The sequence below is a fragment of the Scyliorhinus canicula genome, chromosome 20, assembly GCF_902713615.1.
Source record: "Scyliorhinus canicula chromosome 20, sScyCan1.1, whole genome shotgun sequence".
Classification (NCBI taxonomy): Eukaryota; Metazoa; Chordata; class Chondrichthyes; order Carcharhiniformes; family Scyliorhinidae; genus Scyliorhinus; species Scyliorhinus canicula.
The window spans coordinates 7183814-7211413 of record NC_052165.1 but is presented as its reverse complement, the minus strand read 5'-3'; the positions used below and the strand labels follow the sequence as shown (position 1 = coordinate 7211413).

General features: G+C 47.0%; 1 protein-coding gene across 1 annotated transcript in view; it reads left to right on the top strand.

The window, feature by feature from the left end:
* immp2l (inner mitochondrial membrane peptidase subunit 2) overlaps positions 1–27600 on the top strand; it is a 619736-nt gene that overhangs the window by 466774 nt on the left and 125362 nt on the right. Inside the window, exon 5 of the mRNA XM_038780189.1 lies at positions 2156–2258. Coding sequence (XP_038636117.1) covers positions 2156–2258 — 103 coding nt within the window. The remainder of the gene's footprint in view (positions 1–2155; positions 2259–27600) is intronic.

The following is a 27600-nucleotide window of genomic DNA, read 5'->3' as shown; positions in this document are numbered from 1 at the left end:
CACTCATAAAACCCCTTCAAACTGCAAAACCCCAACTGGAAAAGAAGCACTGAATAGATTGAAGCAGTTACAAATTGAAACGGAGAGTGGACTAGCATCAGAGTCAAGAAGTGAATGGCGAAAAAAAGCGTTCCCATTGTCATTAATTCGCTTAATAAATTGTCAAATCTGCATGGCTGTCTGATAATGAAATGAAGACATAATGAACTCAGAAGGGATTTTCGATAAATTGTGCAAAACAAGGGCCTTTTCCAGATGCACTGCTGCGTGTGGTAGGAATGTTAGGTATTATCATATCAAACTCAGTGTTATTCTGCTTCTGTTGAAAATCACACAAAGCCCAATTGTTGTTTAGTGAGCACTGGTTGGGGTCTGGATTTACTGCTCTTTGAAGTGCAAGGGCAGTGAACCTGGTTTTCATTGTTTAATGTTGTAAACGATAAACTCCGTCCAGGTTAAGATATTCTGATGATGTCTCTGTTAAATTGATTTCAATGGCTGAGGGAATTATACATTCCAAGAATCTGCTTTTAAGGATGGGACAAATTTGCAATATGGTGAAGATATGCAGCAGGAAATGCACACCAGATGTGCAGTTTAATTTTATCATATTGAAGAAAGGTAAATGTAGCAAATTTAATTTTGCAACATATTTTTAGTGTAATGCCAGTAATGGTATTGTGACTGAACTAGTAATCTACAGGCCCAGGCTATTTCTTTGGCAACACAGGTTCAAATCCTACCCAAGCACCTTGTGGAATTTAACTTAATAAAATGTGGAATTGGAAACTAGTCTCAGTCATGGTAACCATGAAACTATTGTCAATTGTAAAAATCCATCTGGTTCACTAAAGTTCTTTGGGGAAGCAAATCTGCCGTCCTTATCTGGTCTGGTCGACACGGTGGCCCAGTGGTTAGCACTGCTGCCTCACAGCTCCAGGGTCCCGGGTTCAATTCCGGCCTTGGGTGACTGTCTGTGTGGAGTTTTGCACTTTCTCCCCGTGTCTGCGTGGGTTTCCTCCGGGAGCTCCGGTTTCCTCCCACAGTCCAAAGATGTGCAGGTTAGGTGGATTGGCCATGTTAAAAAATTGCCCTTAGTGTACAAAAGAAAACGTTAGGTCAGGTTACTGGATTACTGGGGTAAGGTAGAGATGTGGACTTAAATAGGGTGCTCTTTCCAAGGGCCGGTGCAGACTCGATGGGCCGAATGGCCTCATTCTGCACTCTAAGTTCTATGATTCTGTGATTCTACATGTGATTTCTCATCCACAGCAACGTGGTTGATTCTGAAGAGACCTCTGAAGCCTAGCTCCGCTCAGTTCAAGGGCAATTAGGGATGGGCAAAGAATGCTGGCCTTGGCACCGATGCCCACGTCACACGCAAGAATGTATCAGAATGTTTTATATGAGCCAATAGAGTGGATATGGCAGCTTTACTTCTAATCAAACGGTGATATACATTAATGATGAAACACTGCAGCATTTAAAAGATACAGGACAAAAACTAACGACCGGTAAACCGGGATTTACATGGCTTGCCATGCCTCGCGTGATCTAACGGGACCTCGCGAGACGTCACAATCTGGATCCGGTTCACAACGGGCGGGATCCGTATTTGGCAAAAAGAGTGCAGCTAATCTCACTTTAATATGCACTCGCCTGACCTACCTAAGGTGTTGGGATCGAATCGCTTTGCCTTGAAGAGCCCAGTCTCCCCAAATGGGGACCAGGCAGACCGGCACTTGGCAAGGTGGGTCTGCCAGGGGATTGGAGACGCCTGGGTGGCTGGGCTCTGGGCCGGCTGCTGAGGTGGCACTGCCAGGTTGCCAGGCCAGGCAGTGTCATGGTGCCAAACTGGAATACTGCCGCAGCCGGTGTTCAGGCCTGGGGGTGCTCTGCCAGTATGTGCGGGCAGCTAGGGGAGCCCCCCAACTGGTGTGTTGAGGTGTTGGGAGGATCCGAGGGTCGGGGGGGGTGAGAGATCGGAAAGTGCGGACTTTGGCGGGAGGGACGCGTTCCCCGCTGGTGCCTGGGAACAAAACAAAGTGTCCACCGGGAACGAGCCGGCTAATCCCATCCAGAGTGGACTCTTTTTTTCAGTTAAATCGCGCCCACAGTTTTTAAGATCTATCAATTTGTTCATTATATTTTACAGAACTATGGGACACAGGAACAGATACATAAAGATTCCCAATGGGCACTTATGGATTGAAGGCGATCACCATGGCCACAGTTTTGACAGCAATGTTTTTGGACCTGTAAGTTTATCTTTTTCCTATTTCTCCTTTTCTTCGACCAGTCTGTTGAATGAATGCAGCAATCTTGATCGTGAAATAATGGGAGAAGTGATTCAAGTAGATTCTGCAAATTGTTCAGCTGGCTTTGTACATTTCAAAACTGGGTGTCCTTTAATGGGCACAGAATGGCATTTTGATGTGCTACATTTCTATTTGACTACTTATTGGTTTTCTGTAAAGTAGGGAAAGTTACTGTAGAAATTATGGAACAAATCTATACAGTTTAATAAAGATTCATGTTTCCTAGGGTAGTGGTTAGCACAGTTGCTTCACAGCTCCAGGGTCCCAGGTTCAATTCCTGGTTTGGGTCACTGTCTGTGCGGAGTCTGCACCTTCTCCCCGTGACTGTGTGGGTTTCCTCCGGGTGCTCCGGTTTCCTCCCACAGTCCAAAGGTGTGCAGGTTAGGTGGATTGGCCATGATAAATTGACCCTTAGTGTCCAAAAAGGTGAGTTGGGGTTACTGGGTCAGGAGGATAGGGTGAAGACATGGGCTTAAATAGGGTGCGCTTTTTAAGAGCCGGTGCAGATTAGATAGGCCGAATGGCCTCCTTCTGCACTGTAAATTCTATGATTCTAAAGCAGACACTTCCGAATAACTAAATAAACAAATGGAGTATTAATGCATGTGCACTGGAGACAAACATTTTGAGATGAAAATTTATCTGGGCATTGCATTTATCTCGGAATTATTCTGCGATTTCCTTTAAAAATTCATTGGTGAAACATCAGCTGTCCTTCTAAAAATATATACTGACTAATATTGATTAGCCCATTCCTCTCTGAAATGTTCACTACCTTTATCCCATATTATGGATTTTTAAAGTTAAACCCATCACACAATTGACATTAATTCTCCTATGATTTCCTGGCTTATTCTTTCCCTGTTTCTTAAACAATAAATAGAATATTTGTGACACTACAGTCCTTAGATATGTGCCCAAAACAGGGCTGTTTATTTTTTGTTCAATCGTGCCCTAAGTCTCATCAATTAACCTACATCTAGTGAACCCACGTCCTTTAAGGTAGTAAACCTGCCATTCTTACCTCGTCTGGCCTACCTGTTGTACAAAATCGTTAATAGACAGAGTGCAATGGCTCACCACCACCTTTTTGGAGAAGATTAGGGAGGACGCCAAATGCTGACCTTCCCACCGATGGTCTCATCCTGCAGCAATCTGGGATGGCCACTTACAACCAGGGACAGAGAAGCTCGTAAAGCCTAGCGAGTAAAATGGACAAAGCAAGATTCAGGCAGGCTCAGAGCCTCAAATGGATATTTGTCAGCAAGGAATCCAGACGGTATCGAAACCCCAACCAATTAGCATTTGATGGCCCATCTCCGCCAGACAAAGGACTGGTACTCGAGCGACCGGGACAGTCCCAGACATTTTGGCGCCACTCCCTGTTCTAGGGAAGCGTAAATAACAGGGTCAGTAACCCCCTTTGGACACGCCCAGCCATCCAGGCACCCGCCCATTTATTGGTTCGAATCAAACATAGTGATCAGGGATCACCCAATTAGTGGGGTCCAAACTGAAGGACCGTCCAAAAGAGCGCGAAAACCCCCAAACATAAGAAGAGAGTCCACCATGCGTTCGTTCTCTTTTGGACCTGGCGCCCCGGATACGACCATCTCCAATTGCAGCAACACCAGAAGCAAGTCCAAGTTCAATACTCGCTACCAGACGGATGAGCCTAGCTGAACAGCAGCTTCTTCTCCAGACTCGATAGATCCAGAATTGAACAACGGCCACTGTTCCTCTGACCTAAGGCGGATGCCTGAAGTTAAGTACAGGTTGTCTTAGTTGATAGGTGTAGTTAACTAGTAGTGTTTATGTTGCATGACTAATTGTGTGTGTAAATAAAGTATCCTTGACCTTGAACTAACTACTGGTGTTTGGCTCTTTGATCGATAGCCGGTTGAACCTTGTGGTGGTATCATTGATACCTGGCGACTCTGAGCATTAGAGTATAGATAGCAAAAGAAAGGATGGCAAACTCACTGATTGCCGTAGTTACAGCAGAGCCACAGAAAAGGCAACAATCCCACGAGCGAATAAAAAAAATTTAGAGTGATCAGAGTTGTGAGGCTGTCTGATCAGCTCCAAAAAGAGAATTTCTGCACGCTATTCAACTTTACCTCACATTTAAGGCCGTTTTTCTAATGGCAAAATCATTTTAAATCTGCATTTATCTCGATTTCTTCATTGCTTTCACAAGAAAATTTGCACTATATAGTTTTAATCTTTTGGAGTATTACCTTTTTAATGAGAAATATTGGAAATAGTTTGGAGAATTTCAAGCTTATTAAATTTGTTTAAAATTGAAGTACGGCTTGCACTTAAGAGTGCACTGTAATTTTAAAAACAATGGTAACCTGGTAGTAGTAGAGTCTATAATGTAATGATAATTAATGTTGGCCTGGTTTTTGAGGTCAGTGGTGAATGAACCATTCAGAAGCCTGTGTCAAGAGGCCAAGCAGTAATTTGTCTGTCCAGTCAATCAGATTGAAAAATCCTTACGGAGACGTGCAAAGCCAAAACCAATGTGTGTAAGGCTTGAATATTTAATCCAATGTAAAATCATGTCTAGAGAGAGCAAAATAAAGAAAGGGAAAGGAGAATTTCATTTAAAGAACGAGGTAAAGGAGACAAAAAAGGCAAAGGAAAAAATGTTGGGCTGGGTCCGGCCCCCAGACCCATGGGGCTGGATTCTTCGGTCGGCGACGCTGAAATCACGTTCAGCGACGGGCCGGAGAATCCAAATCCCTGTCAGAATTGTGGGTGGCGCCGCTTCCGCGATGCTAGGAGTACACCGCGCCACGTATCCTGGGCCTCAGTCCAGTGCCTGAGGCCCGCCCCCCGATGCTCCGCCCCCCCGATGCTCCGCCCCCGACCGGCCGGGTTTCCCGACGGCGTGGGTCACGTGTGATCTCCAAATTCAGCAATGGCCTGCAGGTAAAGCTTTGATTGTTGTGGTATTTTGTAAATGGGTTTAATCGTTGTCAAAGTTAGTTCTATAATAATCTTTATTAGTGTCACAAGTAGGTGAAAATCCCCTAGTCGCCAGTTCGGGTACACGAAGGGAGAATTCAGAATGACCAATTCACCGTCTTTCGGGACTTGTGGGAAGAAACTGGAGCACCCGGAGGAAACCCACGCAGACACGGGAGAACGTGCAGACTCCGCACAGACAGTGACCCAAGCCGGGAATCGAACTTGGGACCCTGCCGCTGTGAAGCAACTGTGCTAGCCACTGTGCTACCGTGCCGCTTAGGGTCTGCCTGGTGTCCAGAGAGTCCCCCCCCCGAGGTCAATGGACTGATCCATTGTCCGCCTCTTGCCCGTGGTGTTCTTGCGGCAGGTGGGGCGGAAGAATCCGGCCTCTTATTTGTAGATCTGGGCCGGAATTGTCCGGCCGCTGGCTGCTGACGGGATTCTCTGGTCCCGCTGGCAGCACACCCCGGCCCGTGGGTTTCCCGATGTGCGCGGGGTGGCTTCAGTGGGAATTCCCATCGTCAGCGGCGGGAACAGAGAATCCTACCGGCAGCGAACAGCGTGCCGCCTCCCGCTGCCAATGAACACGCGGCTGGGCGTTATACTGTCCCGCTGCCAATGAACACGCGGCTGGGCGTTATACTGTCCCGCTGCCAATGAACACGCGGCTGGGCGTTATACTGTCCCACTGCCAATGAACACGCGGCTGGGCGTTATACTGTTCCGTATTCGCTTTAAAATGTGCTGCATGCACGCCTAGGTTATCGTTTAGATACTGATAGATACAACGGGTAACAGACACTAATTTCTCGGCGGGGGTGGGGGAGGGGGGAGACGGGTTTGAAAGCTGGCTTCACCTTCAACATCGTTACCGACAAAATTTCTTTATCTTCTGCGAAAAAGCAAGGTCACTCTCTGATACATCAGTGACAATAAAGAGATGCTAATTTCTAGGTCTGGTGGTGATGGGGGGGGGGGGGGGGGGGGGGGGGCGCGTCTAGATTACGTAAACTGAATTCTTCATGAACCTTAAAACAACTGAATTCTTGAGAGAACTACTGCGATAACAATAAGAACATTTTTAAAGTGATTCATACTTTCGACTTTTCTAATCTTTAAATCTGCAAATGGCACAGGAAATAATGCATCTTTTAGAGCACACAGTGATACCACGGACCCAGAATAAACTTTTATTTTGAAAGAAAAATGGCCAATTCTGTGACCCTGTATATACTATTTCATTTTCTGGACTATAATGAGAACTGGCACTCAGAGTTTTATCGGTCAGGAAAGTGTTCTTACTGGTGATTCCAATTCAGTAGATTTTTGAACTCAGCAGAAGGCAAGTTTAGAATGAAACTACCCAAGACACTTCACAGAAGTGGTAACTACATGTTCGGTCAAAATGGTCTGTTTTAATAGGGCCCTAAATAACTATAAAGATGTGGAGATGCTGGCATTGTCAAGGGCATTCAGCCTCTGATCTCTGGGTAAGCTTTCTCCAAGGCGGCCTTCAGGACGCGCAACAACGCAAAATCGCCGAGCAGAAACTTATAGCCAAGTTCCACACACATGAAAATGAAAAATGAAAATCGCTTATTGTCACGAGTAGGCTTCAATTAAGTTACTGTTAAAAGCCCCTAGTCGCCACATTCTGGCGCCTGGTACGGGAGTACGGTCTCAACCGGAACCTGGGATTTATGTTGCATTACATTCACAACCCCCCCCCACCATCTGGCCTGGGCTTGCAAAATCCTACCAACTGTCCTGGCTTGAAACAATTCACACCTCTTTAACCTGGGGTTACCCCTATCTCTGGATCTGTAAAGACTTAATTACCTGCAAATGCTCGCATTCAATGTATCGTCTTGCATCTTTAAATTTGTCTATAATATATGTTTCTGGAACATACCTCTTCATTCACCTGAGGAAGGAGCAGTGCTCCGAAAGCTAGTGTTTGAAACAAACCTGTTGGACTTTAACCTGGTGTTGTAAGAGTTCTTACTGAACTGTGAAAAGGCGGAGAGATACAAGGTTTGGGGACAGATTCTTGAGCTTGAAGCTCGATGGTGACATGGCCCCCGATGGTGGCCCCCGGTGGTGGCCCACGTGGAATGTGTAATGAGCCAGAGCTGGAAGAACGCAGAGTTCTTGCAGAATTGTAAGATGACAGAAAGGTACAACAATAGGGAAGGATGAAATCATGAAGGGAGTAGAACACCAAGATGTGAATTACAAATGAGAGTTTCTAGAGGACTGGGAGCCACTGAAGCTCAGTGAGTACAGTGAACATTGATGGTGTGAATGATTGGGTTTGTCAGTAGAGTTTTAGTTGATGTGGTTTATGCAGGGTGGTGGTTGCAGGAGGGGTGACAGGCCAGGAACCATTAGAACAGTCAGGCTAGGAAGTGACAACAGCACAGATGAAGGTATAATCAACAGGTGGGCTGAGGTAAGGGTGGACACTGGCAATATTGGAGACGTGGAATTAGGCTGTCTTTGTGCGGGGGTTGGGGTGGAGTTGGAGATTCAGCTCGGCCTGTAAAGGTACAGCGAGGTTGGAAACAGTCTGCTTTTACCTGAGATAGTTGAGGCGGTGGGGGTGGAATCGGCGACAGGGAAATGGACCTTGAATGGGAAGGTGTCCAAGACGATGGATATGATCCTGTCGGTATTGAACTGGAGGAAATTGTGGCTGATCCGGGACAATGCGCCAGCGTAGTGGCACTGAGGGAGTCAAGAGAGGTGGTGAAGAAGTAGAGCTGATACCATCAGTAGATTAGTGGAATTGTGCATTGTGGGCTTGATTTTGTCCTCCCCTGCTGGCCTGCTTGAAGTTGGGGGGGGGGGGGGGGGGGGGGGGCGGGGGGCTCGTAATTTGCAGCCCGTGGCCTTCCTGCCCTGACCTATTTTATGGGAGGCAGTGAGATGTCTGGTGACCTGCCGATCTATAAATCTATTGAAGGTCTGAAGTGACCAATTAATGGCCATTTAAGTGCCACATTCTAACCGGCTATTTTACCCATGGTGGGAAAGCCCAGACTAAGCGGGTAGCTGGGCAGCTTTAACTGGACGGACTAGTGTCTCCTTAGAGGAGGGCTTCCTCTGGGGTTGCTTGTGGCCATCCGAAGCAAGGTCATATCCCCCTTTTAACCCTCCTGCCTTGGCCCCTTCAACCCAACTCTCCCATCCCCCTTGCTGGGCCTGTCAGCTCCCACTGATACCCCAGGTTTACCTTCAATCTCACCTCCATACCCTCCTCTTCGCTGCGGACTGGCCGTGGTTCGTAGCAGTGGCCACTGTTCAAACCTGGCACCGCTGGGACTACGGAGCTGCTGGCTAACCAGAGTGGCTGGCAGCTCTCTAAGGTGGGACATCCTCCCTGGATACACAGGACAAGAAGCAGCTTTCACTGACATCAAACAGCTCCTGACAACAATGCCAAAGTTGAGATACCATGATGTCAATGACAAAGTATCCCTGCAGTGTGATGCCAGCGAAACAGGACTTGGAACAACCCTCATGCAGCAAGGCCGCCCAATGCATTAACACATGAATGACGTTACACACAGAATGAGAATGGGTGCTGCCTTTGCTTGTGAATATTTTAATTAGTGCCTGTTTGGGAGAAAGGAAGTAATGGTCGAGTCTAACTACAAGCCACTTCAAAGCAGCTTTATCAAAACGCTTCTATCGGCTCTGAAGTACCTGCAAAACTACTTTGTTTGCAGAGATATCATTTGGAAGTTAAGTACAAGCAAGGGAAGCAGCTGTACATCGTCGACATGCTGTCGAGAGCTGCACTCCCTTTGAAGGAAGGTGAAGATACTACTGCAGAGTGCAAAATCTTCCAGAGTTAACGAGAAGCAATGGTACGTCATGCTCTGAAAGTCATGAACACAGCAGAGATAGTGACTCTAACAGACAAGCGTTTTGCTCAGATCAAGCAGACCATGCAACAAGATGCAATTCTTCAAGTGTTACACAAGTACTGATGAAAGAATGTTCTGAAACCGTCAAGGACACAGCTCTTGTTGTAAGAGAGCATTGGGAATACAGAGGTGAAACGATTGCCCAAGGTAGCATCATGTAAGAAGAAATGAGAGTCATCACCCCTAAAATGTAAATCAGGTAGAATAAATTGTAGTTCCCTTTAGACCTGTTATTCTTGTGAATCAAGCCTGTTGAGTGCAAGACGAAAAGCTTCAACAACATGTCTCTCTTTTTAGCGATACTCGAACTCTTACTATTTAACCTGAAATGAAATGAAATGAAATCGCTTATTGTCACAAGTAGGCGTCAAAGAAATTACTGTGAAAAGCCCCTAGTCGCCACATTCTGGCGCCTGTTCAGGGAGGCTGGTAGGGGAATTGAACCGTGCTGCTGGCCTGCCTTGGTCTGCTTTAAAAGCTAGCTCTTTAGATCTGTTCTAGTTTAATTCCCTTCTGTCCTTTATTATCCCTATGTTCTACCTATCATGCCGTTATAGCCAATCATGTAACATGTCCCTGTGTTACGTAGAGGAGAAAAATCAAGAAATTCTTGTCCTTACAAACAAGGATTGGGCCTCAGAGGCTGAGAACTCCAAGCCCCAGTCAGCTTCAGTAGTTTCTGTGCATGCACTAAATCTGGAATGGCTGCGCGTGCCGACTGTTCCCGTTTTGCAATCTTCGGCTTCGGTGCCAGTGCTGTCCGGAGAGTGGCTGCACAATCCCAGTTCAGGATATTGTCATCTTCAGGCTGGGATCTGGCCCTGCACACACGCGCAGATTGTCCTTCTCACGTTTTTTTAAGGTTAAAGGGAGCCTTGCGCCAGTGTGGAAGAGGAAACAAATAGAAAACTAAAACTGGGATAAAAAAAGATCAGATGACCCTGAAGCAAAACGCCATTGAATGAGAGTCTGGATTGCAGCAGATTTCCCAGGACGAAAGGAAGTCTCCGAAACTAAGGAGTGGGACAGAAGGAGGCCCCAAGGCAACACTCAGGGGACGAGAGCAGGGACTGAAAACAGGTCCTGTTCAGCGAAGTTAAGAATGAGAAGCAAGAGGAAGGCTCCAAGCGTAAAGAGAGAAAGCTTCAAGAAGTAGACTATTTGTGATTTTTATCAATGACTCGGAGGAGGGGGCAGAAGGGTGGGTCAGTAAATTTGGTGATGACACCAAGATTGGTGGAGTAGTGGATGAGGTGGAGGGCTGCTGTAGGCTGCAAAGGGACATTGATAGGATGCAGAGCTGGGCCGAAAAATGGCAGATGGAGTTTAACCCTGATAAGTGCGAGGTGATTCATTTTGGTAGGAAAAATTTGAATGCGGATTACAGGGTCAACGGCAGGGTTCTGAGGAATGTGGAGGAACAGAGAAATCTTGGGGTTCATGTCCACAGATCTCCGAAGGTTGCCACTCAAGTGGATAGAGCCGTGAAGAAGGCCTATACTGTGTTAGCCTTTATTAACAGGGGCCTTGGATTTGGATTTGGATTTGTTTATTGTCACGTGTACCGAGGTACAGTGAAAAGTATTTTTCTGCAAGCAGCTCAACAGATCATTCAGTACATGGGAAGAAAAGGGAATTAAACAGAATTCAAGAAAATACATGAGAATACATAATAGGGCAACACAATATATACAATGTAACTACATAAGCATTGGCATCGGATGAAGCAGACATGGGTGTAGTGTTAATGAGGTCAGTCCATAAGAGGGTCATTTAGGAGTCTGGTGACAGTGGGGAAGAAGCTGTTTTTGAGTCTGTTCGTGCGTGTTCTCAGACTTCTGAATCTCCTGCCCGATGGAAGAAGTTGGAAAAGTGAGTAAGCCGGGTGGGAGGGATCCTTGATTATGCTGCCTGCTTTCCCCAGGCAGCGGGAGGTGTAGATGGAATCAATGGATGGGAGGCAGGTTCGTGTGATGGACTGGGCGGTATTCACAACTCTCTGAAGTTCCTTGCGGTCCTGGGCCGAGCAGTTGCCATACCAGGCTGTGATGCAGCCCGATAGGATGCTCTCTATAGTGCATCTGTAAAAGTTGGTAAGGGTTAATGTGGACATGACGAATTTCCTTAGTTTCCTGAGGAAGTATAGGCGCTGTTGTGCTTTCTTGGTGATAGCGTCGACATGAGTGGACCTTGAGTTTAAGAGCCGCGGGGTTATGCTGCAACTGCACATGACCCTGGTGAGACCACATTTGGAGTATTGTGTGCAGTTCTGGTCACCTCACTATAGGAGCGATGTGGAAGCATTGGAAAGGGTGCAACGGTAGATTTACCAGGATGCTGCCTGGTTTGCAGGGTAGGTCTTATGAGGAAAGGTTGAGGGAGCTAGGGCTTTTCTCTTTGGAGCGGAGGAGGATGAGAGGTGACTTAATAGAGGTTTATAAGATGATGAGGGGGATAGCTAGAGTGGACGTTCAGAGACTATTTCCACGGGTGGATGTAGCTGTTACAAGGGGGCATAACTATGAGGATCAGCGTGGGAGATATAGGAGGGATGTCCGAGGTAGGTTCTTTACTCAGAGAGTGGTTAGGGTGTTGGATGGACTGCCTGCTGTGATAGTGGAGTCGGACACTTCAGGAACTTTCAAGCGGTTATTGGATAGGCACATGGAGCACACCAGAATGACAGGGAGTGGGATAGCTTGATCTTGGTTTCGGACAATGCTTGGCACAACATTGAGGGCCGAAGGGCCTGTTCAGTGCTGTACTGTTCTATGTTCTATGAAAGCAAAATTGGCTTGTGGGACACCAGAAGATCTAAGGAGGTAGCCAATGGTCTGTTTACCACAGGCCTGTGAAGCAGCGGTATTCTGTTGGCATGGCTGAGAATCTGAGAGATTGTGTGAAAGGTGAAGCTTGAGCGCATGTGGTGATCCATTGAAGGAGAGATGGAAACCCTGGAGGTGGATTCTTGGTGAAGACATCCAACAGAAAGTGTCATTTGGGGAACGATTCCAATCTTCGAGAACGGAGATTAAAAACTCTTGTGTGAAAGACACAGAGTTCCAGTGAGACCAGTTGTCTCACATGTGACTAGTTTCTTGGGGGAGTTGCTGAGAAGGTTGTTTTGGTTGGCATCAGTCACTGGCTTTCAGAGTGTGGTGTGTTTGACCACAGGTTTCCTGTTGGTTTACGTGGACTGTTTATTTACTGTGAACGAGTATAAGCTAAATTTTGTAACTTGTGTTAACCTTACAATATATATCTGTAAAGGTATAGTTGGGGTGAAGGAATATTGTAATATATAGTTGATCTTGTTTAAAGAATGTTTTATTCTTTTGTTAAAAGTTCAGCAGCTGACTCCTGTGACTCTCTTTAGCAGCTTCCCTCCATGATCTATCAAGCTGGGTTCTACCCTGGGATCCGACTTGTCTCTTGGCAACATCAGCTGGGATTGTGACACCTGTGCTAAATCGCACATTGCTACCGTCAATGTCCTATAATCTTAAGTCTTCTTCTCCTTCAGTCTTCCCTTTCCTAGCGATTTTAAACAATCCAACGTGAGATGAATTCTGATTGTTTCTCCCCGATCGGTCATATCTAGTCCTTGTTAATCTTCGCAATGGTCATGATTGTTTTCCTCCTTACTTGGAATCTGTGGAATCTTCCACAGTGATCCGATTCTGAACATAGAGTAGCAATAATTTTGGTTGACCGCATAATTCTCCTTGGGTCCCCCATGTGGATGTAAACAGAATGATTTGTTTTCATGCTCACTTAAACCAAGATTTTTCGTAAGTTGTCACATGGAAGGAGGAGCTTTGAGAACTCAGTGGTTGAAGTAACGAGGTGAAATAGCTGGACCCTGAGCCCTGCCATCTTACTCTGATGATTTGAGTAATGGATGATGTTAGTTAAAAGAGCTGAGCTAGAGTACCAGTTCTGATCCTTTATACAGATCACAGTATGATAGTGAGAGCATGGGAGAAATCCGGCACTGAAATGCTTGGGATAGGGATATAGTGCAGGTGGGAATAGTTATGTTGCTGGTGGTATTTGCATGGATGAAGTTCCAATTAAACCTGAGTAGGTAAGATTGTAAAAATTCAAATTTGTGTTTCAGAAATGCCTCCATGTGAAGAATAATGATGAAAGTGGGCAACTTCGGTTTTAGTGAACTAGTGCAGTACATCTAGTTGACATATTTGGTGCACCACTTTCACACTAGACGCTGCTGAACCTACAATAACTGCAGGAGTCATGAGTAGGATTCTCCGCACCCCGACGCCGAAATCGCGGCCGATGAGGGGACGGAGAATCCGGCCGAGTCGGAAAATCCCCGGGGGAGGTGTGAATCCTGACCCGACGCCCGCTGCCCTATTCTCTGGTGCTGTTTTTCGGGTGGCAGTGGAATACCTGCCACGCCTGTCGGGGCCGTTGACAGCGGCCCCCCCGGTGATTCTCTGGGCCCCAATGGGCTGAGCGGCCATCCATTTTTGGCCAGACCCGCCGGCGTGAATTACTCACCTCGCGCAGGCGGGACCTGGCAGGTGAGTGTCCGGGGGGGGAGGTGGAATCCGAATCCGGGAGGGGGGCCCCCAAGGTGGCTTGGCCCGCGATTGGGACCTAATGATCTGCGGGCAGGCTTGTTCTGTGGGGGACTTCTTTCTAACGCGCCCGCCCCTGTAGGGCTCTGCCATGACCAGCGCGGAGAAGAGAACCCCCCCCCCCTCCGTGCATGCGTGAAAATACGATGGCCTGTCTGCGCATGCGCGGAACCGTACTGGCCGTTCCCCGCAATCGCGAGATTACGCCGGCCGTTCCGCACATGCGCGAACTCGCGCCGGCTCTTCGGCGATGGCCTGGAGCAGCGCCAACCCCTCCAGCGTCCACCGAGTCCCCGAAAATGCAGATAATCACACTTTCAGCGGCTGCTGATGCCGGAGTGGTTGCTGCTGGTTTTCCCACCGGCGTGGGGACTTAGTCCCCAGAAGGGAAAATCCTGCCCCCCATTTTCCGCAAGGAATTGGGACCCGCGCCAGTTCCCCAATTCTGCGGGCCCCGAAAAGCGATGTACTCGGGCAGTATGCCGCGCCGCCTGGGACTTACCTGGGGCCATTGCCAGAGGCCCCCTCCGCCATCCTCCGCCCCCGACCGGCAAAGTCCCAACACCGTGGATCTAATGTGCTCCAGTCGATCGGGATACTTGCGTGGCGGCTGCGGACTCAGTCTGCGGATGCCATGATCGGGGGCAGTCCGTTCGGAGGGCGTGGGGGGGGGGGGGGGGGGGGGTGCCTTACAAGCGGCCGGTTAATGCTCGTGCAGGAGCTGAGGGTCAGGCGCACGGCCAATCCGGGGGTTTCCTTTATGGGTCCAGCTCCGTGGTCCGATCCGCAACGGAGAACAGCGCGGCCAATGGAAGCAAAAGCTGCGGGATCTACGGCAGGTCCCTGCTAGCCTCCTGCAGGGCTAGAATTTAGTCGTCCTTTGATGCCTGTTTTTCTGGAATGATAGGGAGACTAATTTCTCGCCCTGCAGGGGGCTAGCAGGGACCTGCCATAGATCCCGCAGCTTTCTCTGGCATGAAACTCCACCGTTTTGACGTCGGTGTGGGGACATAGTCCCAACAATGGAGACTCCAGCCCCACTTCTTTCACTAAAAACCCCATCAATGGCAGGACCATTTTTAATTTTCCAACTCCAAATGTAGATGCGCACCCAATGTTTTAATAATTTTCCATTTGTCATTGTGTAATTACTGATGTTATAAATGCCTGCTTGACTGATGACAAGCATAAGAATTTCAGCACATGGGGTCAGCTGACAGCTTTTTCATTTTAATTGGTCGTGGTAGCAATTAGTGTCACTTACTCTGAAAAAATCACAGTGATGGCTGCTTGACAAAATGGAACTACTCAATTTAAAAGATTCCCAAAATTAGCCAGTCTTTTAAATTGTTGAACTCTGTGAAATCTTCTGGAAAGGGGCACATTTATCTAATTTTATGATATGCTAAATAATGCTGATTTTACTCCAGCCGCTTGTTTCCCTGAAACAAAACAGTGGCCGCAATCCAATGGCCATGCTGCATCCTAAAAGCAGCTCGCCGCAGCGCAGCGTGGCCGATTAAAGCCGGGAGACCCCGCCCCCGGGATCTAGTCAGCTCGCAGCACCTCGCGTTACGGACGATATGGGTGGCACGGTAGCACAGTCAAAAAATGAAATGAAAATCGCTTATTGTCACAAGTAGGCTTCAAATGAAGTTACTGTGAAAAGCCCCTAGTCGCCACATTCCGGCACCTGTTCGGGGAGGCTGGTACGGGAATTGATACGTGCTGCGGGCCTGCCTTGGTCTGCTTTAAAAGCCAGCGATTTAGCCCAGTGGTTAGCACTATTGCTTCACAGCTCCAGGGTCCCAGGTTCGATTCCTGGTCACAGTCTGTGTGGGTTCTCCCCGTGACTGCGAGTGTTTCCTCCGGGTCCTCCCACAGTCCAAAGATGTGCAGGTTAGGTGGATTGGCCATGCTAAATTGCCCCTTCTTGTCCAAAAAGGTTAGGTCGGGTTATGGGGATAGGGTGGAGGTGTGCGCTTAAGTCAGGTGCCCTTTCCAAGGGCCGGTGCAGACTCGATGAGCTGATATGGCCTCCTGTAAATGCTATGATGAAATTTGCATATTAGAGGGAGACAGCTAGTCTCACTTTAATGTGTAGATTCCCGAGATACCTGAGACTTTGGGATTCATCCCCTTTGCCTCCGAGACCTCGGGCGAGCGCCGTTCAGCACTGATCCCCACAAACGGATAGCATTCTCGTTTGAGTCACAAGGTTTGGAATTCAAATCCCACTCCTGGGGCTGGATTAGTGGCCCCTGCCCAGGGCAGGAGTTAACATTTGCCCCACTGACTGGCATGCTAGTTCCTCAGTTCTATCCCGCCTCCTGACCATTTTTTGAGGAGGCAAGATTGGGGGTCAGCAGGGCTACCCTCCCACAAGTGGCGAGTTGCCGTCCAGGCTTATTTTGAGCCATTCTTTAATAGAAGATTTTAATAAGTTACAGAAAGGGCACGTCCATCTTGGAGTGCCTCCCTCTTGCTTAACCTTCCATTGCAGCCTGCTGCTTCTTTGAAGGAAGGCCTCTGATTGGCCCTGCGATTTCACAAGCCCACCCGAAGGACAATGAGCATGTCTCCAGGACAATCCAAGGAGCATCCCATGAAAATTCCAAGTGTGATGGTTTCACCCCAGTCCCGATCTCTGTTTCTCATCCTTGGAGGAAAAGCCCAGCCCTGGAATTTGAGTGTAAAAGTCTAGGCTCGCACTCCAGCACAGGGAGTGCTACGCTGATAGCAGTGCTGGCTTCCAGATGAAACGTTACTCCGAGGGCGTATTTTGAAGAGGTGCAGGACGTACCCCGAGTGCCCCGGCCTATGTTTATTTCTCAGCCAGCATCATAGGAACAGCTCATCTGGTCACTTCCATGCTGCTGTTTGTGAGGCAGCACGGTGGCGCAGTGGGTTAGCCCTGTTGCCTCACGGCGCCGAGGTCCCAGGTTCGATCCCGGCTCTGTGTCACTGTCTGTGTGGAGTTTGCACATTCTCCCCGTGTTTGCGTGTGTTTCGCCCCCACAACCCAAAGATGTGCAGGTTAGGTGGATTGGCCAAGATAAATTACCCCTTAATTGGAAAAAATGAATTGGGTACTCTAAATTTTTTTTTTAAATGTTGCTGTTTTTGGGAGTTTCTTGTGCAGAGTTTGATTCACACATTTACAACATTGTAACAGTGACTACAGTACGGGAGAAGGCCATTCGGCCAATCGAGTCTGCACTGACCCTTCAAAAGAGCACCTTAGCTGGGCACACTCCCCCACCCCCATAACCCCACCTAGCCGTCAATCACTAAGGGGCACTATAGCATGGTCAATCCACCTAACCTGCATATCTTTGGACTGTGGGAGCAAACCAGAGCACCCGGAGGAAACCCACACACACGGGGAGAACGTGCAAATTCCGTACAGACAGTGACCCAAGCCGGGAATCGAACCCGGGAATCGAACACGGGTCCATAGTGCTGTGAGGCAGCAATGCTAACCACTGTGCCACCATGCGCCCCCCCCCCCCCCCGTTATTGCTTACAGATAGAAAGAAATTATATTAAAATATAATACAAATATATGGTAATCGTGTTAAAGTATTCAATTTGAAATGTGAATTAAAAGTTACATACATTCCATATCGGGGCTGGTTTAGCACACTTGGCTAAATCGCTGGCTTTTAAAAAGCAGACCAAGGCAGGCCAGCAGCACGGTTCAATTCCCGTACCAGCCTCCCCGAACAGGCGCCAGAATGTGGCGACTAGGGGCTTTTCATAGTAACTTCATTTGAAGCCCACTTGTGACAATAAGCGATTTTCATATTTAGAGTATTTGTGAATACAAAAGAGGAAAATTAGTACTTTAAAGAAATTTGGTACAAGGATCCTGTTCAAGTAATAGATTGTACATGAACAAATGTGGAACATATAGCAAAATCAAATCTTTGTGGATTTGTAGCCTGTCTTTTTGAATACTAGATATGAAAGTTCCAAATGTTAACTTCTCTCTGACAGGGTTCCCCACCGTAGCTTGTGGCATTCGACGAACCCACTTCTCAGCCCCAAAACATTGTGCTTTGCACATGCTCGGTGTATACGTCGCTCCCCTTTTCAGACCTAACATGATGTCCTTGCATTTATAGCCAGCCTCAATGTTTCACCCACAAATTAATGTTTTACTTACTGGTACCTTATAACTAGTTTCAAGGGATCAAGCAAGTGCAATGGACTGTGTTGCGAAGATGTGTGGGACTTTAAGATCTGGCAAGACAAAGCAGAATCCGCTTAACAAACGATAAATATGGCAACTGCCCACATCAATGCCAGCCGTTCACCTTTATACTTGCCGTGTAAGTTAACCCCATATTTGGAGGGATTGTGTGTCTTTAAAGGTTGACTTACACACCAACATCAGCTGCGTGTGAATCTTCAGCATGGTAGCACAGTGGTTAGCACAGTCGCTTCATAGCTCCAGGGTCCCAGGTTCGATTCCGGCCTTGGGTGACTGTCTGTGCGGAGTCTGCCCGTTCTCTATGTGTCTGCGTGGGTTTCCTCCGGGTGCTCCGGTTTCCTCCCATAGTCCAAAGATGTGCAGGTTAGGTGGATTGGCCATGATAAATTGCCCTTAGTGTCCAAAATGGTTAGGAGGGGTCACTGGGTTGTGGGGATATGGTGGAGGTGTGGGCTTAAGTAGGTTTCTCTTTCCGAGAGCCAGTGCAGACTCGATGGGCCAAATGGCCTCTTTCTGCACTGGAAATTCTATGATTCTATGATTCTCAGTGTGGGGCGGTTGCAATGATAGGTCAGTTTGGAGAAAGGGATGCGAGGCAGATGCTGCCTACAGTGTGTAGTTCCAGGGTGAATTTATGTGCTGGGTCGAGATGTGGATGCGGTCAACAGCTAGACCAGGAGGGACTGTAGATTCTGTAAAATGACCGAGGGCTGCAGGCTGAGGTCGCGGTTTAGTTTGACATGTGGCAGGGTGCTGTGTAGGTTGCTTGTCAGCCTGCAAGCAGGAAGTAGGGACGTCACGTGCAACGCCAGGCATGAGTGGGAATGGAGTGGGCAAATTATTACTGTGCAGTGAGCTGAGGGGAATGTCATGAGAAAGCAGGTTGGGGAAAGGCATCGGCTGTCGCTTTGGGGAAAGTGGGAATAAGCTGGGTGTGAGACCTGGGACATTTTGGGACCCTTTGTTCCGATTGTTGGGTCTCCTGACACACACACATACGCCAGAATGCACACGCACACATTTCAAATAAACTTGTGATGCCCCCCCTGATCCCAGACCCTTACAAAGCGAATCCTTTTTGTGCTCTCAAGGAAAATGTTACACAGCTGCAGCCAGACAGATCTTCCAAGCCAAAGAAAAACATTGGTTTCCCCTCTTAGTTTTTAATGCTATTACTTTTAGATTTGTTTCCTTATTTCTGTTGAAGTTTTGTACACGTTGAGGTGAACAATATCAGTGCTGGGAAATGAAACTTTGGACCCATTCCCCCATTCCATCTCCCAACAACAACCACACCAACTTACATTGTATAGTGCATTCTCCTTACCTGAGAACGGGCGTACTGGCGCTGGAGGGTGTGCAGAGGAGATTCACTAGGTTAATCCCAGAGCTGAAGGGGTTGGATTACGTGGAAAGGTTGAGTAGACTGGGACTGTACTCATTGGAATTTAGAAGGATGAGGGGGGATCTTAGAGAAACATTTAAAATTATGAAGGGAATAGATAGGATAGATGCGGGCAGGTTGTTTCCACTGGCGGGTGAAAGCAGAACTAGGGGACATAGCCTCAAAATAAGGGGAAGTAGATTTAGGACTGAGTTTAGGAGGAACTTCTTCACCCAAAGGGTTGTAAATCTATGGAATTCCTTGCCCAGTGAAGCAGTAGAGGCTCCTTCATTAAATGTTTTTAAGATAAAGATAGATAGTTTTTTGAAGAATAAAGGAGTTAAGGGTTATGGTGTTCGGGCCGGAAAGTGGAGCCGAGTCCACAAAAGATCAGCCATGATCTCATTGAATGGCGGAGCAGGCTCGAGGGGCCAGATGGCCTACTCCTGCTCCTAGTTCTTGTGTTCTTATAGTGCCTTAAACCCCCAAAACATTCCAATGCTCTTGGCTTTTTGTGAAGAAGCATAAAGTACAATTACATTTCTCCTATGTTGGATCCCTATGGCTTTGCATCAGTCTAATCTTTTTCCTTATTTCCCGTACAAAAAGTAAATCCAACCATCCCCGTTCCCCCTCCCCCCACCACCGACCTTCCGTGACACTCCCCCCACCTCGTCCCCAGAAGTTGTTCAAAATTTTCTTTAGAAGTTGAATTATAAAACATTGCAAGTCGAAAGAAAAAGGAATAAAGCTTTGTGATGTACAGCTGTGACATTTTTATAGGAATAAAAGAGACCACATTGAATATTGAGAATTCTTGAAATTATTAAAAATGAAAAAGGTCAATATTGAGCTGAAATAAAGAGGTAATCCTGTCATGTTATAAATCATTGGTGCAATTTAACTGGTAATTCAATGTGCAGTTCTAGGTGGCACAGGATAGAACAAAGAACAAAGAAAAGTACAGCACAGAAAAAGGGGGCGCAATTCTCCCATCGGGAGACTAGGTCCCGATCGGTGGGCACCGATCACCGGCCAGACTCCTTTTGAGGCCCCCCCCCGGTGCAAGAACCCCCCTCCCTCTCCCACAGCCCCCCCCCCCCCCCCAGCGTTCCCGCACTGTTCCAGCCGGCAGCGACCAGGTGTGGACGGTGACGGTGTCGTGTTGGGATGGCCGCTCGGCCCACCCGGGCCGGAGAATCGGCGCTCACCCGTTACAAACGGCGAGTGGCGATTCTCCCAGCAGCCAGCTGTGAATCTTGCCGCACCGGTTTGGGGGGGGGGGATCGCGTGCAGGTGCCGGGGCGGCGTGGCGGGACTCGGGAGGCGCCCCAGCGATTCTCCCACCCGGCGTGGGAGGGGGGGAGAATTCGGCCCTCCAAGCCTGTGCCGATCATGATGCCCTAACTAAAAACAATACCTTCTGTCCTTACTCAGTCCGTATCCCTCCTATTCATGTACCCATCCAGATGCCTCTTAAATGTTGCTAATGTCCCTGCTTCCACCACATCCTCTGGCAGCGCGTTCCAGGCACCCCCACTCTCTGCATGAAAAACCTATGCCCACACATCTCCCTTAAACTTTCTCCCTCTCAACCTTGAACCTTTGCCCCCTTGTCATTGAAAGGAGCTTTCGAAAGATACTGAAGAGAATAAACAGACTGATGAAGGGATGGAGGGATTCTACCATGAGAACGATTGTGTAAATTGGGCATGTTCTCACAAGAAAATATTTTCCAGAGGCGACTGCTTAGAATTCTAAAGGGAGGTAATGTAGATCAGCTCCTGACCTCATTACAGCCTTGGTTCAAACGTGGTCAAAAGAGCTCAACTTCAGAGGTGAGAGTGACTGCCCTTGATATTGATTCAGAATTTGACCAAGTATGGCATCAAGGAGCCCTAGTAAACTGAAGTCAATGGGGATCAGGGGAAAACTCATACCTGACGTAAAGAAAGAAGGTTGTGATGGTTGGAGGTCAACCATCTCAGCTCCAGGACATCACTGCAGGAGTTCCTCAGGATAGTATCCTAGGCCCAACCATCTTTAGCTGCTTCATCAATGACCTCCCTTCCATCATAAAGTCAGAAGAGGGGATGTTCGTCGATGACTACACTGTGGTGTCACTATCGGTGTCTCCATAGATAATGAAGCAGTCCATGTCCAAATGCAGCAAGACCTGGGACAATATCCAGGCTTGGGCTGACAAGTGGCAAGTAACATTCACGCCACACAAGTGCCAGGCAATGCCCATCTTCAACAAGAGAGGATCTAACCGCTGCCCCTTGACATTCAATATCATTACCAAGACTGAATCCCCCCTATTGATATCCTGATATCCTGGGGGATACCATTGATCAGCAACTGAACTGGACTTGCCAAATAAATACTGTGCCTGGAAGAACAGGTCAAAGGCTAGGAATCCTGTGGCGAGTAACTCACTTCCTAACCTCCCCAAAGCCTGTCCACCATCTGCAAGTCAGGAGTGTAATGGAATATTCTCCACTTGCCTGGATGAGTGCAGCTGCAACAACACTCAAGTTCGACACCCTCCAGGACAAAGCAACCCGCTTGCTTGGCACCCCTTCTGTAAACATTCAAACCCTCCACCACCGATGAACGTGGCAGCCGTGTGCACCATCTACAAGATGCACTTCCATAACTCACCAAGGTTCCTTAGGCAGCTTCGTCCAAACCCACGACCATTATCACCTTGAAGGACAAGAGCAGCAGATAGCTGGGAACCCCACCACCTGGAGGTTCCCCTCCACCACCCTGACTTGGAAGTATAACGCCGCTCCTTCACTGTCCCTGGGGCAACATCCTGGAACTCCCTCCCTAACTGCACAGTGGGTGTACCTACACCTCAGGGACTGCAGCGGTTCAAAAAGGCAGCTCACCACCACCTTGTCAAGGGCAACTAGGGATGGGCAATAAATGCCGGCCTAACCAGCGACGTCTACCTCCCGTAAATGAATATTTAAAAACCCTTGGCAATAGCTGTTCCAAGGCGGGTTCCCAATTCGTCTCCTGTTGTCCGGAATCTTTTCAATCATCTTTCCCTTTGCAGTCTCTAATTTAAAAGTTTTAATTATGAACGGTAAATTATAGCTTCCCTATTGGTGGCTGTAATGCAACCTGGTGTGCAACAGACTCCAGCAACACCTTTAACAAAATTAACAACTACAGCTATCTGCCTACTTTCTAAAGTCTGCAGTTCGCTCCTTTATTATTCTCATGTTGCTTCTGTCTTCCATAGTATGTAATAACCTGTCCGCTCGCAATCATTATCCTATTTACCAACATTCGGTAAACTGTCTGCTCAAGGATACAGTTAAATTCAGCGTCTAACTAACCACAAGATATGGTACACACCATCAGGCATGCGCGTCTAAACCTCATGGCTGCTAAATTCTTATGAATGAATGTCAATAAGTGTGAAGTAGCAAATTAATCCGATTCCAAACCATGGACTGGATTCTCCGGCGGCGGGATCCTCCGTTTCACCAGCAGCGCACTGAAGCCCGACGACATGGGGGTGCCCACAATGGGAAACCCCATTGGCCAGCTGCTGGGACGGAGCATCCTGCTGCCAGTGGGGGCCGGCGGGGGGGGGATCATCAGAAAATGGGTGAGATGGGACGCAGAACCCCGCCCCGTGGCTTCGAGTCATGCATGGTATTGTACTTACTGTATTCAACTATTTGCTGATTGTGATTGTATTTAACTTGTGATTCAATTTACAAGGCTAAGTTTAGAACATAAATTTGTGTATTAGCCTTGTCAAATGCATTTTTAAAATTTATAAAAGCTTTAGTGAATGAATCGAAATAAGACAACCTATTTGCACTTAATTTTCAGATGAGAACTATTTTGGTCTCAACTACTATTTTCAGCCAAAAAAGTGACTGCGGTACGAAGGTGCCATTCAAGCTGTAATAAGGGTGCGATCGCTGTGGTATTAAATGTCGGAAAATGCTTAAAAATGAGTGGCGAGAGTATAAATGCCTCCTGAATGGCAATAACTTAACATAACACTTATGACCTTTCAGCACTGTATCAATTCAGTAATTAAGTGTGTGTCACGGGTAGTCAACATGTAGTTAAAAAATCATTAACTTTTGTGTTCATTACGATACTCTGGAGAGTTGTTCCAGACATTGCAGCTTGAGTTTTATGGAAGGAAGCAGGATCATTTGTATTCCATTTCCAAGTAGGTCGCAGAATGTTGAAGACGAGATTGTATCTATTGCAATATTTTTTTAAAGTCTGTGAGCACTTTCTGTCTATTAGATTGCAAGCCTTACAACTCTTAATATCACGATTTCTGCTGCTGCATTTATTGGTTCATCAACTGTAAGGAATGATTTTAAAGTCCCTTTTGATTATGGGGAGAAGGCAGGATTGGATTGGATTGGATTTATTGCAGGTACAGGTACAGTGAGAGGTATTGTTCTGCGTACAGATAAATCATTCCATACATGAAATACACAATGTAAATACATAGACACAGACATCAGGTGAAGCAGACAGGAGTGTAGTACTACTCAGTAGAGAAGATGTGTGAAGAGATCAGTTCAATCCATAAAAGGGTCATTCAGGAGTCTGCGGGGAAGAAGCTGTTTTTGAATCTGTTAGTGTGTGTTCTCAGACTTTTGTATCTCCTGCCCAATGGAAGAGGTTGGAAGAGAGAATAGCGTGGGTGGGAGGGATCTTTGATTATGCTACCCGCTTTCCCAAGGCAACGGGAGGTGTAGACAGAGTCAATGGATGAGAGACGGGTTCGCGTGATGGACTGGACTGTGTTCATGACTCTGTAGTTTCCTTCGGTCTTGGACCTAGCAGTTGCCATACCAGGCTGTGATGCAGCTATAAAGGATGCTTTCTATGATGCATCTGTAAAAAGAGAATAGGGATGAGAAACATATCAGCCATGATTGAATGGCGGAGCAGATTCGATGGGCCAAATGGCCTAATTCTGCTCCTATGTCTTATGATCCTATGATTGTCTGTTCAATGGTTCAAAGCCGACTCCATCTTGATAACAGATAAGTGAAACTTAGTATATTACAATGTTTGAACAGCAGTTTACAAAGAACAATTGAGAGTCCAACAACTTGTAATAATCATCCTAACTATTCTTTAGGTAGTAGGCGTCATCCATTCCACGTTCCTCCCGTGCAAGGATGTTTACACCGCCTAGATCCAACGGAGAAAATCCCATTCCACCAGGATATATCCCAAGAATCGGAAATGCTATTATTATTATTATTATTATTAAATATCCATCCAATCATGCATCGTCCAACCTCTGCATGTTACCCAATCGAGAGCCTGCTGAGTTGTGACTCCAGGCGTAGGTCTCGAGCCTTGCTCTAGCTTTAGCAAAAGCTTTTTCTGCTCTTTGTCTCGGTTTCCACTGCGATAGTGCAGCCCGGGACCTTGACAATAATGAGAATTTTGACTGTATCAAAGCCTAATGTTGCAAATTTAGTGACAATACTTTATAATTGATTATATTTCAACTGTTCTCTCTGCATTCTTTAAACTAGAGAGATAAGATAAGCCCCCCCCGCCCGTTTTTTCTAAGCGATAATATGGGGGCCGCTAGCCAGCAGTGGGAAGCACAATGGGCCGATGAATTGGGAGTGAGGCCTAAAACGGGATTGACCCCCAATGTGAATTGGTGCACGTCTTGATAAACGGGGACCTGGTGGAGAAAGGTCCTCTTTAAAGATACTGCAGTTAGAAAGAACAGCTACTCAAAAGAGGAAGCCTTCAGAGTGACTGGACCTCTGTAGAGCTATATAAATAAACAATGGTAGTTTCAATCAAGAAGCTTTTAAAAGGCAGTGGTCCATGAAATTGAATGTAAATAATGCAGTTCAAAGCTTTTAGGCTTCTACACTTGCACAGAGGCATCAAAACGATAAAAGGGGATTAAATTGAATGTGAAAAAAACGCTTCAAAGCTTTCGACCACATTAAAGGGAAGACTTTTACCTTCATTTCTTTCCTATTGGCATGCTGAAAGACAGTTTAAAAGGTTATGGCTACAGAGAGAAGACTTCCATTTTCTTCTCACAGATCTTTGATCTTAACATTATGAAAGACAGTTTAAAGATTCTAAAGGCTACAGATGAGAAGACCGGCAAAATGACTCCCAGGAAAGATCTCCAATCTGAGCCCCTGCAGCCCAGCCCAAGCCCCCACTCCCCGAATCCCACCTCCCCTGAAGGATTGCTTGGAGGCAATTGTGGGAAGGGTACGAACCCCATTCCACTCCCTTGGATTGCAAGTTTCTATGTTGACATTGCCAAGGGGTGGGGGCTGAAGGGGGAGAATGGGGAGTGAGCTGACGGGGGGCATTGCCAGCAATGCGGGGGAGGTGGCGAGGTGGCCTTGCCAGCGATCTGGGGAGCAGCAACAGTATTCTGAGATTGGTATGGCCTTCAAAAACAGCGTCCTGGTCTCTGAGGAGCGGGACCTGTCAGATACCCTCTCGGGTCCAGCAAAAACCCCCATCCTTGCTAAAACCTTGAATGACAAGTCAGTTTTGCTTCCAGCGCCAACAGGAATCGATCCCATTATTCACTGGCAGGAGCACTTGGTCTGAAAACAGGAGAATTGTGCCCATAGTTTTGCAAACCACTGCCCCTCTGAGGCATGCAGATCCTCGAGTTAGCAGAACACCCAAAGCAGCGAGTTGCTTTGCAGAAAGAAGGTTAGAGAAAACCTGAGAGTCATTTAAATCTTGGAAAGACCTAATTTCACCAAATAGCCTCAAAAGCCCATATTCTTATACAGTCCAAAGATGTGCAGGTGAGGTGGATTGGCCATGCTAAATTGTCCCTGAGTGTCCAAGAAGGTTAGTGGGGTTACGGGGATCAGTGAGGTTACAGGGCCTAGATAGGGTGCTCTTTCGGAGGGTCGGTGCATACTCAATGGGCTGAATGGCCTCCCTCTGCAATGTAGAGATTCTATGACCTGTGATATTCAAATTTTTCACATGCAGGTTCCTCACAATTGATTGGCTGATATGCTAGTTTAATTTAGTTAAGGTGAGTTTACCAGTTGATTCACAACCGTAATCATTTTGACTTGATATGCAAATTTGTTAGCAAGGAGGAGAACAACCTGTACTTGAGTATTGTCTTTAATGTAATGAAATCTCCCAAGGCGCTTCATGGGAACATTATCAAATAAAGTACAGCACCAAGCCCCACAATGAGATGGTCAAAGTGGTAGTTTTTCAAGAGTGTATCATGCAGAGAAGGCACGAAGAAAGTAAAATCTTAAAAACTTGTTTCTCTTCCATATTCTCTTGTTTAAATTCTGGTTTTTTTTTAAATGGACAAAGGTTAACTCATCAACCTTCCGGAATGTGACACCCCTCGCATTGTGTGAACATCCCAGCTAAGGCAACACAAAAGGGAGCTCTGGGCAAAGTCACATTGTGACTCCCTCAGCTCCAGTGGCGTGCCAATGAAACTACAGTTAACGACTCAAATTACAATGGGTTTTATCGAGGGTCCTTAGAGCCCGTTGTTAGTTGAATGGCTTGACCCGAAACCACCCTGTCACACGGCAGAGACTTGAGCTGTTTGAATTGCTTTAATTATACAGCTTTTGGATTCTATCTTCAGCTGCGGCTTAACCCAGCTCCAGACTAACAGCCTGCCTCTGGCCTCCAGCTCTCTCAAAGTCAGATCTCCCGATCGTCTGCAAAGTGAGCTAATTCCCACAATACAAGAATACTTTGATGCATTTTTAACTGCTGAGTTCTTAGGAACAAGACCATGAATTCTGCCAGACAAAGCCACCTGAAAGAACCTTCACTGACTGAACTTTAATCATGTGGATTAATGCCAATAGATTTTTTTTAAGTAGCTCACAATTTGTAACTTACTACCCTTACTACCCTGAACGCTCGTGAGTGTGAATGTGTGATGCGATCCCTCTTTTTTAATCACTAATCAGGCCTACCCATTTCTTTTAACACACTTTTTCTTTGTGCTAATAAAAGATCTTGGGATTCCCTGTTATGTTAGTTGCCAGTCTCTTTTCATGCTCTCTCCTTGCTTTTCTGAATAGTTTTTTCACTTCCCTTCTGAAATGAAACGAAAATGAAAATCGCTTATTGTCACGAGTGGGCTTCAAATTAAGTTACTGTG